The 18457-nt window shown below is 37.7% G+C and overlaps 1 protein-coding gene across 4 annotated transcripts in view; it reads left to right on the top strand.

Annotated features, from left to right (window-relative positions):
• ccser1.L (coiled-coil serine rich protein 1 L homeolog) overlaps positions 1–18457 on the top strand; it is a 460655-nt gene that overhangs the window by 210760 nt on the left and 231438 nt on the right. For all 4 annotated transcript variants that reach the window (XR_001934832.2, XM_041590814.1, XM_041590811.1 and 1 more), the window contains exon 5: positions 7990–8116. Coding sequence is in view for 3 of the 4 variants with exons in the window: in XM_041590814.1 (XP_041446748.1) it covers positions 7990–8116 (127 nt within the window). In the remaining variant the exon portion in view is untranslated. The remainder of the gene's footprint in view (positions 1–7989; positions 8117–18457) is intronic.

Below are 18457 nucleotides of genomic sequence, written 5' to 3'. Positions count from 1 at the left end.
ACTATATTTAGGTGCACTTCTGTTTCATTCCCTGCATACAAAGAATGTTTTTTTTTCACTTATCTTCCCTGCGATATAGCCTTCTCCCTGCAAGATTCTTCAAGTTCATGTCTGTTTGCTTCTTTCCTTTAGATTCCTTTATCCTAGAGCAGCCCTTAATATCACACACTGTCTTTGACATATTGGATTATCAGCAACGTACATGGAGTACTAACAATAATCACTGCTTTTTCATCTCTTCAGTGTCTAGAGAAGAGGTGTTACTGTGTGCTGACAACACTGCATTCCTGATGGATAGGAGAAAATGAAATCTGACATTACAGTCTGTATATGTAATGAAACAGCAAAACATTGCAAATTCCAATATTATTAGCTCTGCCATATCAGCATATTTGGATCTGAAAAAATGAATCATTAAATAAACCCAATAGAATTGTTTTGCCACCAGTATTGATTTACACAGCTTAGTTAGGAACAAACACAAGGTACTGCTTTTTTTATTAAAGAGAAACAGGAAAACATTTAAACAAGTTTAAAGTTTCACTTACCCACAGCATCCAGTTCGTGACCTCCCGCCTTCACTTCCTGGTATGGAAGGGAGCACACTGATGCTGCCTCCTGATTGGTGGGTGCCTGCTGTGACTATAATTAGGTCACAGAAGGCTGGTAGGTGGGAAATCCAAACCAGATGTTAGATTTTTTGCTGGGAGCCTGTGGATGACAATCCTTTAGATAATAAATAAATAATTAAAAATAAGAATATATCCCAGAATATGAACAATAAACTCCTTTATTGGAAATCTATTCCATGTTGTGCCTAGAAACTAGAACTGGGAAGAAGCTAAGCATAACTTTGTGGTTTCCAAAGAACATAAGGGTCCTGTGTTTTCACATAATGGAACTGTCCAAAATAGCTCTAATTTTTTTTTGTAGAGAGTATGCTATGATGAACCTCAATACACTCGAAGCATCTGTTCCTTTATTCTCCTCGTTTTTAGGCTAAGCTGTGTCCTTCCTTGTTTGTTGATTGGAGCCTAAGAAGAAGAAAATAGTCACACAATTAATAGCAACTACTAGGACTCCTCTCAGGAGTGAATACATGGGAGGGAATCGAGGGCCGCTGTTGCTAGGTGACAATCATTTCCCTAGAACAAATGTTGTTTGCAGGTCATAGATTCCTGCAAACACTTATTTGTTCCTCTGGGAGGAATTGTCACCTAGCAACAGCTAGTGGGAGAGTAATACACCTAGTAGTGGCTTTCATAAAGATTACTCTGTTTCAGATGGTCTCCAGTAGTGTTTGACGAAGGTTTTTGATGAGGACCATATTGCAGCTTTCATGATTATTAGCAAGGAAACACCGCTGATCGCTGCCTAATTGGCTGCTGTTGCTCTCAGGGAATGACCCTTAAACTTATAGGTGTCAATCCCTGCCAAAGACATACAAGTAATGAATAATTGGGTAATATTCGCTCTGACAGACTCTGTCCTCTCTAGGTAGGATGACATGTATGTTACAACACATAAGGAGGAATCAGTTGTATCTCTTATTAGGTCAATCTCCATTGGAGTTGCATCCATCTTGGAGGGCCATACTGGGTAAACTATAACTATGTCTGTAACCTGTTCCTCCTGGACCTTTAATAGTACTTTGTGAATTATGGCCGGAGGAGGAAAAGCATAAAGACCCTTCAGTGTCTGCCATCTGAATGAAAAGGCATCCATCCTCCAAGTGCCTTTTGACCAAATTCTAGATACAAACTTCTGAGTTTGTGCTGATGTTGGAGAGGCAAAGAGGTCTATTTGCCTGGTCCCCAATGTATCCTGAATTCTCTGAAATAAGCTATTGTGAAGTGTCACGATTGCCAACAAGAGTTTGTGTCTGCTAATTCGTTCTGAACTCTGCTGATAGAAACAAATTGTGGCATAAGGCCTAGTTCCAGAGAAGAACTGCTTCCCTGCACAACTGCAGTGAACGTGTGCTGCCAATCCTGTCTTGTTGTCCATTTGGAAATGAACAGAGGCAGGATAGGGAGGGGAATCTAAAATCTGATGTACAGCTAGGTGAGCTGCCCTGAGCTCTAATATGTTCATGTGATCTAGCTTTCCTTCTGGAGACCACTGCCCTTTTATGGCTTTTGCTCTGGAAAAATCTCCCCAGCCTACTAGAGAAGCATCTGTATTTATGACTAGTTCTGGGGTCTGCCTTACTATTGGAGAAGGAGTGGGATCCAATATGGTTATCAACATTTTAGGTCGTTCTGGAACTCTAAGTCTAGAGTTAAATATTCTTTCCACTCCTTTCCTTTTTGTAGGTAATAATTTAGTTGAAACTGTAGGTTTCTTCAGTATAGTGAGACTTGATGAAAGGCAGGAGAAAGTGCCACTAGTTGGCCTATAAGAGCTGCTAGCTTTTGAAGAGAGAGCTGTCTCACAGCCAGGACCTTCTGAATTAGTCTGGAAACTATCTGAAGTTTCTGTGGCAGAACCTATAAGGCCAGGTTTGTAGTATTGAGGATGAACCCTAGATAGGGAATCTGTTGGCAAGATTCTAAGACTGACTTAGCTGTATTTACTAGAAACTCTAGATTTGAGAAAAGATTGAGAATTTCCTCTCTTTTCTGGATTAATATTTCTCTGTCCTGATGAACCACCAGTAAATCGTCGAGGTACACCAGACAGGAAATTCCTTTTAGGTGTAGTTGACCTACTACTGCCTTGATCATTCTGGAGAAGGTGTAAGGAGCATTTGAAAGGCCAAATACCATGACATTCCATTGGAATAAATCTGTTCCCCGTCAAAACCGAAGAAGCCTTCAATGTGGGGGGTAAATTGGTACAGAGTGAAAGGCATCTTTTAAATCTATTTTTAAGGTCCATTGGCCAGCACTTCAAATGGTGGGAAGGTCTTTTAAACTCTCCATTCTGAAATGCTTTGGTTTTATGAGGCATTCAACTTTTTTCATTCAGAACTGGACTTAACAAACCATCTTGCTTTCTGACCGGGAAAAAAAGTGCTCACCCAGCCTCTCTTTGTTGGGTCTACTGGGGAAATCTTTCCTGCATGAAGGGCTGTCAGCAAGACCTTGTTTAATGACTCTGGACAAGAGTTGTGTGAAATGCTTGATTGAAAAGGAAACTTTTTTTATGGGTTACCCAATACAGAGATCAATGCAGGGTCTAACTCTGGTAACACAAGCTCTGACATATCAGGTATACCAACATGTGATCGGAGTATAAGTTCATCCTCCCTGACTAAAGGTGTTCTGAAACCTAAGTGCAGGAAATTGTACACTTCAGTGTCTTTATCAATGTGCCAACATTTTCAGACTCCCAGTCAACTAGCTTAGACGTGGGGACAAAGTTTCGTCATCTGACATATTAAGGATACTGACCTCCCAGCAGGTGAGCAGGTGCAGCTAGAGCTACCCAAACTGGCCCATTTGGCTGAAGATCTGCCCTGTGCAAGTCTCTTATTCTTGCCTCCAAACAAAGCAGGGACATGTTTGTGTGCTTTTTTAGTAGAGGAAATCCCCTTAACAGCACGGTTACTGCCAGGGGAAGAGTCCCCAGAAGAAGAGGATATCATTCTGTTCTCAGTCCTCCTTCTCTTAAACCTTAGCTTTTGTGCCTGAACCTCCTCCTCAGAGGAAGAAAAATAATTCCTGAGGTGTTTTAGGCTTCTCCTAGAAGGAACAGACTGAAACTCAGGAGACAGCACCATGGAGTCTGCTGCAGATATGGAAACTGCGTCCGCCATCTTGTGCTGAGGTAAAAAATCTGACATCCGGTTCAGATTTCCCGCCTACCAGTCTTCTGTGACCTAATTATGGTCACAGCAGGCATCCACCAATCAGGAGTCAGCATCAGCATGCTCCCTCCCATACCAGGAAGTGAAGGCGGGAGGTCCCTAACTGGATGCTGCGGGTAAGTTAAACTTTTCCAGCACTTCTCTGGGAGGCTGCCACCATCTCCCACTAGCTGTTGCTAGGTGGCAATTCCTCCCGGAGGAACAAACAAGAATACTGGAACTGTAATCTAATCAGAGGGATTCTATGACGCCGTTTCAGGGTTAAGTGCTACTCTGAGATGCCCAAGTCAATGTGCTTATTTTTTTCATGCTGGCATCCAGTGCTCTCCCCATGCCATTTTTGCCAGGCATATTGCCTGATACCAGGGATGAGCAAAATATTTTGCAGTGAAAAATCACCCATAGGCTTTAAGGTATAATTATTTAAAATGTTGTTTGCTGTTTGCAAATTTTCAGCAAAACAAACAGGTCAGATTTGCCCATGACTACCCGACACTTTTTCCACCTGTGTCCCACACTCCACCCGCTACATTATATTTTTTAATTTTGAAGATGGTAGAATACGCACAGTCTTATTGGCATCCCTGAAACTTGCTTTAATAAATCTGACGTGGTTGGGAAGGGGCAGCAGATTTTTTTTCCCCTTCTGCTGGCTTCAACTTTCCCCCCTACCACACTGCTGAAAAAGGGCGAGAAAGGGGGCCGTATTGCTCTCTCTGCACTGGAAGAGTTTAAATTTTGATCTTAAATTCTAAATTTAGTCTCTTTAATTTAACAGGGTGGCTTTTTTCTGCCCCTGATAACTTGTGGGTGTGACAACACACTTCAAAACAGAAATTCATAATGCTATAAAAGTAAAAATACAAAACAAAAAAATGTTCATCCATGCAAATTGGTATTGGCAGAGGATTCTTGTCAAAGTTGGCTGTGCATAGTTAGATAGGGTTATATAGTATAGCCCAGTGCTCATATTAAAAGGGCAACACTATCTCCAAACTCAAGAACAGAAAATGCTTTTATAAACCTTAAAAATGTAGTCTACTCCACTAGATTGCTCCACATTTCAGTGACATGTAACTTAATTTTCTGCTCCTAAGCCCAATGGAGAAAAGCTAGGTAAAAGATATCTTTTGGAATTTCCTTTTAGAATCTTTTGGAATTTTAGACACGGGCCATCCAGTAGCATGCTTATAGGGATACTGAGAGATCGCATGTAGGACCTTCTGGCGCTTTCCCCTCTCTTCATAAGTTCTCCTTGTTCCTACTCTATCTGCTTTATTCAATCAATTGATTCATAAGATGATCCTTGCATAGGAAAACCCCTCCGACTACTACAATATATAGCTGCCAATCCCTCTGATTTTTTGAACCACAGTTTAGGGAGCATGCTGAATTTTTAAAAAAACATGTTTTTAGCTAACAATTTTTTGTCAATCACAAGACTACAAGTCTACCAAGTACCATAAAAGAAACCTCAATTTGGTATGATTTTAAGTTTCCCCTTCTTTTCTTATTTTACATGTTTTTATGTTTTTTTTTAGGTCCCACCAATATATAATACATAATGCATTTCCCTGAGGCGCTCAGGCATCAAAACCCAAACACTATATCTATATATATATATATTGCCACAGGTTTTTTTTTTATATATATTATGACAATTTTTAAAAAAAATCTTGTTTCTCAACAGCTGTCACTTCTACTGTTATAAATATACACATTTTTTTGTATTAAATAGTATAAAATAAAGAGAAATATTGATAAGTAATGCTTTGTGTAATGTCAATTGCCAAATGACAATTGATATAAGCACACTGCATATAAGTACTACCAATTGATTGAAAGATAGGTCATTTTTGAAATTCAAGAAGGAGAAAAAACATCTCCCTTGTTACTGATATAATGAATCTACACTCTGTTGCCCCCCTCCAATTAAAAATAATTATCTTTCACTTAACTTATTATAGCAAGCATTGCAAATATTAGTGGAATGAATAATGAGGTAAGTTTACTCATTAAAATAGCACTTAAACATTTAGCACTTAACAAACTTGAAGAAAAATATAATGTCAATGAGTACATAATTAGGCCTTTAACATTCATTACAATACACGCTGTCAGCACTGAAAATCATTTCAATAACATTTACACAAAGCTGTCATCTCCATCAAGATAAGAATGGTGCTATATTAGTAACAGATCAAATTAAGATATAAAGGGCATTGGTTTCAAATACAGTAATGGGATGTGTGGCAGTATACAGTAAATGCTGTGTCAAATGACTGGAAGTTGGGCTCCACACACTGATTACTATATTGCACCATTGTATACTGATTTAGTCCCATCTAGATTCTGGGTGGTTGACAATTTGCCCACACTTGCTGGTAGGGGTTATTGGTAAAACACATTTTGTGATCAAATATATCAGACAGATTTCTAAATGCTTGCGTATATTAATGAGTTGGAGAGAGTGCAGAGACTTGCGACTAAACTGTTGGAAGAATTAAATTATGAGTAAGATTGTCAAGGTTGGGGTTGTTTCTCAAGAGAAAAGGCACTTGTGAAAGGACATGATTACTCTTTACAAGTACATTAATGGACAATTTAGATATTCTGCAGGCAATCCTTTTTAAAGATAAAAAAGCATAAAATATCAAAGAACCAGTGGCCTCCCCTTTAGACTTGAAGAATTGAATCTGTTTTTGTTGAGAAGGAATTAGAGCATTTTCTTAGAAATATAGTATATATTTGTGTTAATAAATCCAAAAAAGAAAAGCTAAGTTAAATGTGAATTATTATTAACTAGGAAAAGTACACATAAATATTAAGGGGCCGATTCACTATGGGTCGAATGTCGAGGGTTAATTAACCCTCGATATTCGACTAGGAACTAAAATCCTTCGGATTTAGCGCAGATAGTACGATCAAACGATCGAAGGATTATTCCTTCGATCGAACTATTAAATCATTCGAATCGAACGATTCGAAGGATTTAAATCCAACGATCGAAGGAATATCCTTCGATCAAAAAAAGTTAGCCAAGCCTATGGAGACCTTCTCCATAGGCTAACGTTGACTTCGGTAGCTTTTAGATGCCGAACTAGGGGGTCGAAGTTTTTTTAAAGAGACAGTACTTCGACTATCGAATGGACCAATAGTCGAACGATTTTTACTTCGAATCCTTCGGTTCGAAGTCGTAGTCGTAGTCGAAGGTCGAAGTAGCCCAAAAAGAACTTCGAAATTCAAAGTTTTTTTACTTCGAATCCTTCACTTGAAGTTAGTGAATCGGCCCCTAACTGTATGTCTTACACTCAGCAAGGGAAAATAAATGTAACCTTTCACTTTTCCAAGTAAGTTTTATCACATTTGAACTATACAGTTAACACTAGCAGCAAAAATGGATTTTCATGGTGAGGGTAGTGAGATTGTGGAGCACCCTGTCAGGTTATGTTGTGATGTAAAATTCTGTTAATGCCTAAGAGTGGCTTGGGTGATTTCTTGAACATACATAATACCCAAGGCTATTGTGTACTTAAGCTCTACAGTTAGTCAGTATTGGTATTGGTATATAGTTATATATGTTACTGCACAGGGTTCATTTGGAGGGGTTGAACTTGATTGACTTGTCATATGGTGAGATACTGTAGCAAAATTAAAGCATGACTCCTTCAGTTCTTTGACAAATAATGTTCCTGGATTTCTTTTAAAGTGAAACCAGTTTCCATAAGTGGAAAATGCTGAAGTATGTAGTGTTTTGATAATTGCTAAAGCGAGAGAATGCAATAGTACCCCCAAACCAGTCTTCTAGAGACCTATTTTCTATGCATCCTTCATGTCTTCTTTATTATCATCATTTTATTTCCTAAATTACTTTTTTCAATTACATGTAAGTGCAGTATAATTATTTACAATAGCTTTTTTCCTGTTGCTATATTTGTCATGGAAAAAGAAGTCAATTTAATATATGCCCAGCCAACTAAAAAATAGGTACTAAATGAAGTGCAGGCCATAGCGATGCCTACAGTAATAATTTATTTTTTAAACATGTGAAAGAGTGTGCTAGTAGAAGCTCTCATCGCCTAGAAAGTGATTTGACAAACCACATTGCCAGTAGGAAAGAAACTAAAACATACTGTGGTAAAGTACTATTGTGGTAACAACCACTTTCTTTGTTTCAGTCTGCCGAGAGGATTCCTTCCAGTCCATAGTGTCTTGCTCAGCACTGGTACTATCACATGCGGATCAGACAAGCGAAACAAATAAACCTAAACATGAAGATCTGAAAATAATTGAAACTGCAAAAAAGTAAGTCTGTTGTTAAAATTTCATGTGGTCATACAGGCAAGTAGACATCTTAAAAATGTACAAACTTTTTCACTCCAGGTAAAATTGAAATGTCATGTTTATTATTTTGACGGTGCCAGTGGCCAGTCATGGTCTATTAACAATGGCTACCTGATTTGGTATTCTACCCTGGGGGAGTTATTGAATACATCAGAAGACAGCATAATATTTCTAGTACACAGCATAAAATCTGTTTTTGTTGAGAAGGAATTAGAGCATTTTCTTTGAAATATAGTATATATTTGTGTTAATCAATCCAAAAAAAGAAAACGTGAATTATTAACTAGGAAAAGGACACATAAATATTAACTGTATGTCTTACACTTAGCAAGGGAAAATAAATGTAATCTTTCACTACTACAACTTCTCCAAGTAAGTTTTATCACATTTGAACTATGCAGTTTACACTAGAAAGCTTGCAGGCAGGTTACGTAGCTCCTAACAAAACAGGCCCTTAGGAGTTCTGCTTGGGTTCCACTAGGCTGCAAATGATCATGCCTGTCTAAATGTGTCATCAATATATAAATAAAGGATAAAAAAGAAACATTTATACGCCAAAAGACCCTTATTTAGTATCTATAAAAACATTTTTTTTCCTTTCTAATATATGACTTTTGCTGCTTATACATTCTGCACAACTACAAAGTTAAAGGTATCAACTATTCGATTTCTTATGGTATACACTTTCTTATAGTGATAAGACTAGATGGGTAGCACAAACTCCTTTAGTGCTCACTCAAAAATCTATTGCATCTTGCTGTGCTATGTAAATGAGCTTTGCATTGTAAAATGCCATCAGGAGCTAGGCGGACCTTACAGGAAACTGCAGTTTGACGTTTCCTGTTTGACAGCAGAGCTACTGTATGATTTACCAGAAACAAAATAATGTGCTTCTGGGGAAGAATGGTTAAGACATTCCCACCATTCGTTTGTGTTTTTGGAAAGTAAAAGTTGTTTTTAGCCCTCATTAAAATCAGTCACCATATTTTATTCATCATTACTTATGAAGGAGATTCTGGAAAAATTAATTCCTTTAAAATCCGTCTTTATATTAAGGTGAATTTAAGGATGATTTTTGAATTTCTGATGTAATTAAAGTATATAGACATATATTATATTTCTATATTAGTTCTTTATTTACACTTCATTTAAATCTTCTTGAGACCATGATTTATGCCATATGAAGTTCAGCAGGGCCTAAAATAAATTTCTGTCATAAACCCCTGTCAGTTTCCTGTAGCCTTTAGCAGATTCCCTATACTCTACACAACCTACAAATACCCTTGCAGGACAGAAGGATAATTATTTATTATGTCACATGAACATTCCATTTTATGTTGTAATATAGGTCAAGGTTGATTTTTATGAATTATATTGTATGTCTTCTAGGGAACACTCCAATAAAGCCCTTGAATGTCTATTTTGGTTGTATTTCCAGTTTAAAACTTTAATATAGAGTAATACAAAATGGCCAGGATGTTAAGTTTTATTGTTAGTTCCTTCCTTCTCTAGGGCAGAATCATTTCTCACCTTATCTTTCACTCTACAGGTGTAATTTTATCCCACCTCGAGTATACCCTTTAATAAGGACCTGTCTTATTATGTTTATTATCAAATTATTATTTTTAACACTGCGGGAAAATTGCCCCACCAGGGGATGCATAATATCCTCTATGTCAGGGATGAGAAGTTATTCTCTTTGTACGATTGAGGTGAGGATTGAGTTGAAAAAGAATAAAAATTCAAATCTGACAATTTTTTCTGGGCGTTTCCAGAAGTCGCCTAAAGTTGCCTCACGAGGAAACTTCGGGGCGACTTCTGAAAATGCAGCGTTTGCTTTAGCGCAGGTGACTATTCATTATAGCGGATGGGAAGACACGGGGAGGCAGTTCGGGAGAGTTGTCAGTAGTGATTTATTCGTCAGGCGCAAATTTGCGGTGAATTTGCTCTTTTCACCACCAGCGAATTAATTCGCGAAAACGCCCACGAAAATTTGCGGCAAAAATTCGCCGCCGTCAAAATTTTTTATTCGAAAAAACGGACGCCGGCGTTGAAAACAGGCGCCGGTGTCGAAAATTTTTCGGCGAAGCGAAACGGCGCAAATTCGCCCATCACTAGTTGCCAGGCGACAAAATCTCCCCGAATTTCCTTGTGTACACTAACCCTGAGTTTTTTTGAAACCACTCATATTAATTAGCTGTTGCTGGTTATGGCCTCAAGAAAGACATTAATAAAGAAATTGCAAAAATGGACAGAGTAGGAAGGAGAAACACATGATATAATGGTATATAATATATACTATATGAAACGTCTATTGAAGGTAGTGACTCAGGGAATGAATGGGCAGGGGTCTGTGTGTTTAAAAACACATATTATTATAAACACTAAATTAATGAGGTTGTAATTCTTATATTATTGGTCTTTTACATGGTACCTCCCTTTCTCTATACCCTAAGTCTACCTCTTTATGACTTTATTATTTTAGTGTATATATTGCTATAGATTAAAATCTTGGCATGCTGTCACTTACCACTTACAGCAATCACGTGACTTTTCTGTACCTGAAGGTTAAATGCTCCTTTGTAATTTATTAGGCCCATGCTGCTTCATTTTGATTTCGATGTCAGGAATACATCTGTGCAATCAACAACTGTTCTTGCAGGTCAATCTTTAGTAAGGGAAATTAAAATAGTGACAATATGGTAAACCAGCATGCAATGCTTAACCGTGCTGTTTTTGAGCTCAAGCAAACCACACAATCGGTCACCAGTAACCTTTTCGTATTAGCCGCATATTTAAATTTATAATAGACTCTGATTTTACTTATTATAGAATTGTACTATTTACGCCTTGTATTTCTTATACAACATTGATCATATGAAATCATACATTACATATCAGTAATGTGATGTATATTTTTTCTTCTTAAAGACATCATTTCATCCCTTCTAACCTAGAGCTAGAGGCAGTAGCTGAGCTCTAAAGTTGCTGTTTTGTGGGGCCCCATCAAACAGCTGCAACTAGGGAGTTAGCCTACTGCCCAAGTGATTGGGATTGCTTAGTACTTATCTCTGGCTGGCAAAGTTTATACAATCCTGATCGATATAAAATATAAGTAAAGGTGCAGATACCCCGTAAAAAAAAAGGAGGCAATGCTATTTCAAGCCCCTTTTTTGCCAACTGTTATATTAAAAAGAATTGAACTATGCCATTAATTCTTTACATGACAGGACATGTAAACTCTATGGCAAAGACACAAAACTACCAGCATGCCATCACCATAGATTCTAAATTTTCTCTTTAAATTACGGTATGCCTGTATACTGAAACTGAGTCCATAAAATTGCTTTAAAAACAGAGGAATTGTTTTTCCATCCAAGTCTGAGCATGCTCATTTGTGGGAAACCTCATAAGGCACAATATCATGTGTATGTTCAGTAAATTTCCAGGACATCCAGGGTGCATGGTTATTTGGGCCTGGAGCCTGCCTAATAGCAGGTAGGGTCTGCTTCCTCTGTAGCTATGCCCTTGGTTTCCAGATAAGGGATCCCATACCTGTACTTCATATACTCTACACAGTGTATTGTGTCAATCACTGCTAATATATTTTAAATTCATAATAATGTCACACAATATAACATTTTAACAGTTTCTAACTTCCAAATCAATCCACAATGAAATAATAAAATATGTATTTTACATATGGAAATGACCAGGTGTCATTGGTGATTATAGTATAAAATAACCGGCTAATCAACACATATGTATTGGTAAGAGGGCTCTAATTTTTGCAAAGATGATTTCAGAAAAGTGCCAACATATTTTATAACAGTTGCTCAGCATACAGCCTTTTCTGTTGAGGAAATTAAAATATTTTTATTAAAATAACTTCTTGTAATTTTGGTTGTAGTGTTTCAAAATGGTGATGCCTCAGCAATAGTTAGGGTAAGCATGAATGAGAGTCCACATAAAGTGTTAGAATCATTGATCTAGAATAGTCTAAGCCCAAATATTTATTTGATTCAATGAATATAAATAAGAAAAATGTATGAAACATTAATAACTGCTAACTTAATAAATAATATAGCCAATACCAATTTAGGAAAAAACTTTGAAAAATAGATATTTATTGTATCTTAATACTTTGCATTATATACATTTAAAAAGAAGATAGCCTGCATCTTAAAGGGTTGTTGATCTAATATCTAGTAATAGACAGAGAAAACAATGAAAAACATTTATTAATTCATTAAACTACTAAACACCCAGCTTTAAAAAGTTAACAAGGCAAAGCATTTTTCAAATCCCAGTGCAGACGTGACACTTAATAATGCAGAGAAACTCTGCTAAAAAAGGTCCTGGGAGCAGTAAGACTGCTGTTCAGCTACAAATTACTGCTGACTCAGATGTCTGATGGCTGAGCCGAGAGCAAGTAATTTGCCTTTGAGTCAGTGGCTCACAGATTACAGCCATGGACACATTAATTACACTAAAATAGGCAAGTTCCATGATATGTATGAAGGAGTTTCCAAAAGTATATAACAAAGTCTATGTTCTATTACGTATTTTCTGCTGAGTGGAAAAACAGTTTATTCTGCAGTGGCTTATGCAAAAAGTGCCTGTGTGTATGTAAAATATGTTATAATTGACAGATGTTTTTGTGGAGCATGAAAACAAAAAAGATAGTAAACTCTGTACAAAATGCAGTGCATCTCCTGGCAAGCTCATAAAAACATGATGTAAAGATGCCTAGAACTGTGTAAAAGATCTCTTCCACTGGTAGCAACTGGTGTCCATAGCCATGTTTAAACTGTTTTGCCTACACTGTTCCCTATTCATGCCTGCCTCTCATTGACCTACCACATGTAGACTGCTGGTGGTGGTAGGCAACTAAGGCAGGAGAGCCTACTTCTCCTCTGCCTCCCCCCCTACTTTAGCTAGGCCTGAAATCTACCACCTTAACTATATCATCCAATGCCCTCAAGTCTATGGGGCAGATTTACTAAAGGGTGAATTGTCGCCAGCAATCACTTCGCAACCATCACTAAACTTCACCAGTTGCAAATGTGCTCAGACAACGCTAATTCACTAAAATGCGGAGTTTCGTCGTGGGCACTGAACGCTGGCAACTTTTTGCTACGTTACTTTGGCAATGCGAGCATTTGATAGTGAAGATGCACCAGTGTTCATTTCTGCCTAGCGGAACTTCGATCTTGTGCTCAAGTCAATTTGCATTGGACGGGAAATTTAAAGTTGTATGGACGTCTTTATGTTAAATGTTGGTGCATATACTTACAGGTAAAGTTGCTGTACCGTGTTAGCCAGTAAAAATGTTACAGGGCAACCCTTTTGAAATAAAAAAAATAACAAAAGTGGTATAAAGGTGATACCTTTATTGGCTAACTAATATAATCATAGCAAGCTTTCAGAACAGTGCTACGCAATATGTACAGTGCTACGCAATATGTTGGCGCTATATAAATACATGTTAATAATAATAATAATAATTTTAGTTCCTTTTTCAAGCGGATTACACTGAAGCTGTGGTGTTCTCTGGTATATATACAACATTCAGCTCATAGGTCAAATGACCAACAAAAAGGAATATCAATCTATGTGTAAGGTGTCAAAGTCATTTACGAGGGGATCTACAAGAGATAAGCAGATAAGGTACAAGATAATGTGGGTCAAAGAGGCTGAATATAAATTAGGGCTGAATTATTGGAGTGTAGAATCAAAGGAATTTCATATGATCTCTTAGTCCATATCCAGACATGTTGGTATTTCTGACCTGGTGCAGTCCTTTCTTAGCCCACATAATTAGCCATAAATCCAAGGCCCAGGTTTAGTCCATTCTTCAGAGAATTGAAAGTTTCCATTAATTTGTATTCCCACACTTCAGTGTAATCTACTTGAAAAAGGTTGCATATACTTACAAATTACACTTTTAAAAACACATGTCCAGGAAACCTTAATAAAGACAATAGAGTTATTCTAATGCCCTACACATGAGCCCACTGTAAAAGTAATGTTCCATATGTTTGCAAATATATGTGGAAAACCGGTTACCCAAAAAAAGTTTGTTAGGTCTTTTGCAGGCAATCAGGTTGAAAAAAATAAGATACCAGCGTTTTTTGGACTTTGATGCATTTTCAGCTCACAGAATATAATGTAAGTGACAGAAGATTGAGGAAGATCTAGCTACTTTAATGCACTTCGCCTGGTCTGAGGTGGTGAAGGCAACCCTGGCAAAAGAGGTAACGTTCATTAAAATATGCATTTTAGTGAATTTGCGAGTAGCGTCCATTCGCCATAGCGAAAAGTCACCTGGCGATAGAGTGTGAATGACCACTAGCACCATTCTCTTTCGCTAGCAAATTGGCGTCTGCATTCGTTAGTAAAGCGGTGATGTCTCTGCGGGTGGCAACGCCCTTTAGTAAATTCGGTAAACTATTATATATATATATATATATATATATATATATATATATATATATATATATATATATATATATATATAGATATATATATATATATATATAGTTTTATGGCAAGCTGAAACAGCCTAGGGACACTATTAGATGATAGCCAAGTAACTGAAATAAAGACAGCAATCATTTTTTAGGATATCATGCCTTCTCCTCTGTCCTTGATTCCCAAATTTTGATTTCTATTTGACTGTGGTTCTTAAGAAGGTGCTGTGCTAAATTTTACCTTATTCACCATTTAGCGTATCCACAGACTGAGCAGTTAGCAACAGGATTTGGCAAGGAGGATGCTTTTGTCTCCTTTGTTTGTTTTTTACAATGGAATATCTATAGTACAAAATGCAGGTAGAAAGGCTTTCTAACCCATGGTTGTGATGCAAGGCATCAATTCACCCATCAACAAATGTATTAGAATAATATGCTGTTTATTTTACACATTTCATCCTTTCTTTAGCATTATATACTCTTATCAACATACAAATGTCTTGAAGAAATTGCATTTTTATTTTATTGTGTTAGTTGACAGCAAGATGACTGATGTAGTAGTTGTAAGTATCAATTTGAAATGTTAATGCCCACTTTGTAGTGCTACAGGACTAAAATGGAAGAGATTTTAAAAAAAAATATAGAACATTTTGCTAAAGTTTAGATGGAAAAACATATTATGACTTTGAGACAGGAAAGCCCTGGAGCTATAGCGTAGGGGCTGCATCACAAGGGATCTGAATGACCAGCAGCCAGAGTACACTGGTTTATGTTTAGAGATTGGCAGAATCAGATGTAGCTGTGATTGGATGAGGAGCAATGAATTTAGGCAAGGGAAAGCTGGGCTGGGGGTGGAGAAAGAGAGGGATGTGATGCCAGAGGAAGAAGCAGTTCACTTTCTTACAGGGCCGGAACTAGGGGTAGGCAGAGTAGGCACATGCCTAGGGCGCAAAGCTTGGGGGGCGCCAGGCATGTATGTTCCACTACTGCCTACCCCAGTACGGGCCTCTGAATCTGGCTTGCTGCTGTTGCCGAGTGAATGACGCATGTGTCAGTATGCATGCGTGCGCTCACCGTGAGGGGGTGACGCTGCGTGCGCTTGCATAGGCACGCAGGTGTGCTCTCGCTTGTAAGGCGCGCATGTGTTCACTCGCGTGTAGGCGCGCATGCGCGCGCTGATGTTGCTCGCGGCAGAGGGGCGATGTGGCCGGCTGGGTTGCCTGGGGCACCCAGCTGGCCTTGCTCGGCCCTGCTTTCTTATCTTCTGAGCAGGTAGAAACATCCCACCCACCCTTTTTTGCATATGTTTCTTCATGTTCTCATATTATCTATTAATAACTGGATGTGGATGCTTTCCTGAATGCACCGTTATATTGTGGTTTCCGGATGTTCATACAGTATAAATGTGAGATCTGCATTGTATTAATACATGTTAATTGAATGTAAAACTCCACTGGGGTCAGGAAGTAATTTTCCATCTTGATGCATAATTGACACTGGCTTCATTCTGGGCTTTTTTTGACTTCCTCTGCATTAAAAACAGTGGTTATATCATAATGTATTTAAAGTTAAAGTACTGCACAGGAAATTTTAGAAAAGGGAGAAAGGAGGTTCTCTCCTGTGACTGCAGGGTGGGTTGATTGATACAGATGCTACTACTGCTTGTGCTAAGTGACAGCCTGCTTGGATTTCCTATTATTGAGACACTGCAGATTCAAGACTGGCAGCAGAGCTGCTGAACGTCTGTCATGCTGAGAGATGCAGCTCCTGCTGGTACCAGATTTTTGGGCCATCCTCTCTGTAGGTAGAGGCAGCCTAATACTCAGTGGTGGAAATAATGATATAGTGCTGATCTCAAGTCTTTAGTGAGGAACGGCAGCGCATAGTAGCAATCTCTAATGAAATTCTGGCTTTAGCATTTTTCCTTGGGTTAAGCTGGTAAGGTCCTATCTTTTTTAATAAAATGTGAATAAATGCTGTGACAATGTTAAGGTATGTAACAATGAGGGTTCAGTGGGACGGCTAAGGACAAAGGGTCAATTGAGAAGTCCCCTTGTCATGATTTTAGTAAGAATAGAAAATTGCAGTTGTTCCATAAATACAGATGCAATTATTATGTAAATTAACTCAAAAATATTTGAACAGTTCAAATCCTAAAATTCTACTGTATATATGCTTATGTTATTGAGTACTTCTAAGACAATTTTTACAGGTTGTATGGTAGCACTGAGCTCTGAATTTCAGCTTTTGGATACATTGTTGGACAGCAAATGTGCTAGATTATAGTTAGATATTAATTTACAGTATGACATTAAAGTTTCCGAAGTGTGCAAATTGATTGCATTAAATGGTAGTGTAAATCTGTCTTCCAAAAGTTCTTACTGATGAGAAGCATATTGTCTGAGGGAAAAAAGGTATCATAAAAACTGCTGGATATTATCCATGTGTCATTATTGCCTTTTTTAATTAAATATTTTTAGGCTCTCCAAAGAAGTGAGGAGAATTGATCAGCAATTCAGCAAGCAGAACAATTTGTTGAGACCTGTGCACATTATCACTCATTTTATATGGAGTGTTTTTTCACCTTTAGACAATCATTCCTGCACACACACCTCTTTCCTCCTATCCACGGAAATTCAGGGCTGAATAGCATGCCATCGTCTACAACATAATTATCATAGTGACTGGAGGATATGCAAAAAGCTGATATGCAGCAAAGAATATTAACACTGTAACTGGCCATATTGTGAAATTAATTTGCAAGCAGGTCCCTATACTTTTCTATATCATCATCTGTCAATAGCTTTATTTTTAGTTGCTATTGTTGAAATCACTAACATTTAGGGGCACATTTACTTAGCTCGAGTGAAGGATTAGAATAAAAAATACTTCGAATTTCGAAGTATTTTTTTGGCTGCTTCGACCATCGAATTGGCTACTTCGACCTTCGACTACGAATTCGACTTCGAATTGAACGATTTGAAATATTGACCATTCGATAGTCGAAGTACTGTCTCTTTAAAAAAACTTCAACCACCTACTTCGCCACCTAAAACCTACCGAACATCAATGTTAGCCTATGGGAAGGTCCCCGTAGGCTTTCTAGCCAATTTGTGATCGAAGGAAAATCGTTTGATCGATGGATTAAAATCCTTCACATCATTCAATTGCGGTAAATCTTTCGACTTCGATGTTCGAAGTCGAAGTATTTTATTTCGACGGTCGAATATTGAGTGTTAATTAACCCTCCATATTTGACCCTAAGTAAATGTGCCCCTCAGTGTTTTTAGAATAGAAATGGTATTTGACTGGTTAATCATATTGCATTATTCTCATATTATCTCTAGATACCCCTGGAGCTCTGAGTAATGTAATATGTGTAATGTGTTTTGATATGCCATACTTGTAAACTGTACTGTTTAAATGTTTAAAGAATGTACTGTTCCATTAGAATTATAGTAGATATGATGTGAATCACCAAAACCTGGAAGAGTTGTTGATTCATACTTTCATCATTAGCTTCAAGTACTTTCAGATGGTATGTGGCACACTTAATATAGCTCCAGTTTATATCTCCTCTGTGATTGGCACCATACAGTTAGTCTATCATGCTTTCATAATTTAGGTTACCTCTTGTGGAGAGAATAGTAAATACTTTAATAAAGATGCCATATTTTGTATTGCTGAACCTACTATACCAGCTCATTGGTTCCTTAGTCCTACAACAGTAGTGATCCATGTCATCAAATTTGTCCACAGCAGCCTCTCATCTTCTGATGTAGGCCGGGTTAATTGTTCTCTGGACTGCTGTAGAGTCATCAGGCATAGA

Source organism: Xenopus laevis, chromosome 1L (genome assembly GCF_017654675.1).
Source record: "Xenopus laevis strain J_2021 chromosome 1L, Xenopus_laevis_v10.1, whole genome shotgun sequence".
Classification (NCBI taxonomy): domain Eukaryota; kingdom Metazoa; phylum Chordata; class Amphibia; order Anura; family Pipidae; genus Xenopus; species Xenopus laevis.
This window is presented reverse-complemented; position numbering and strand designations above follow the sequence as displayed.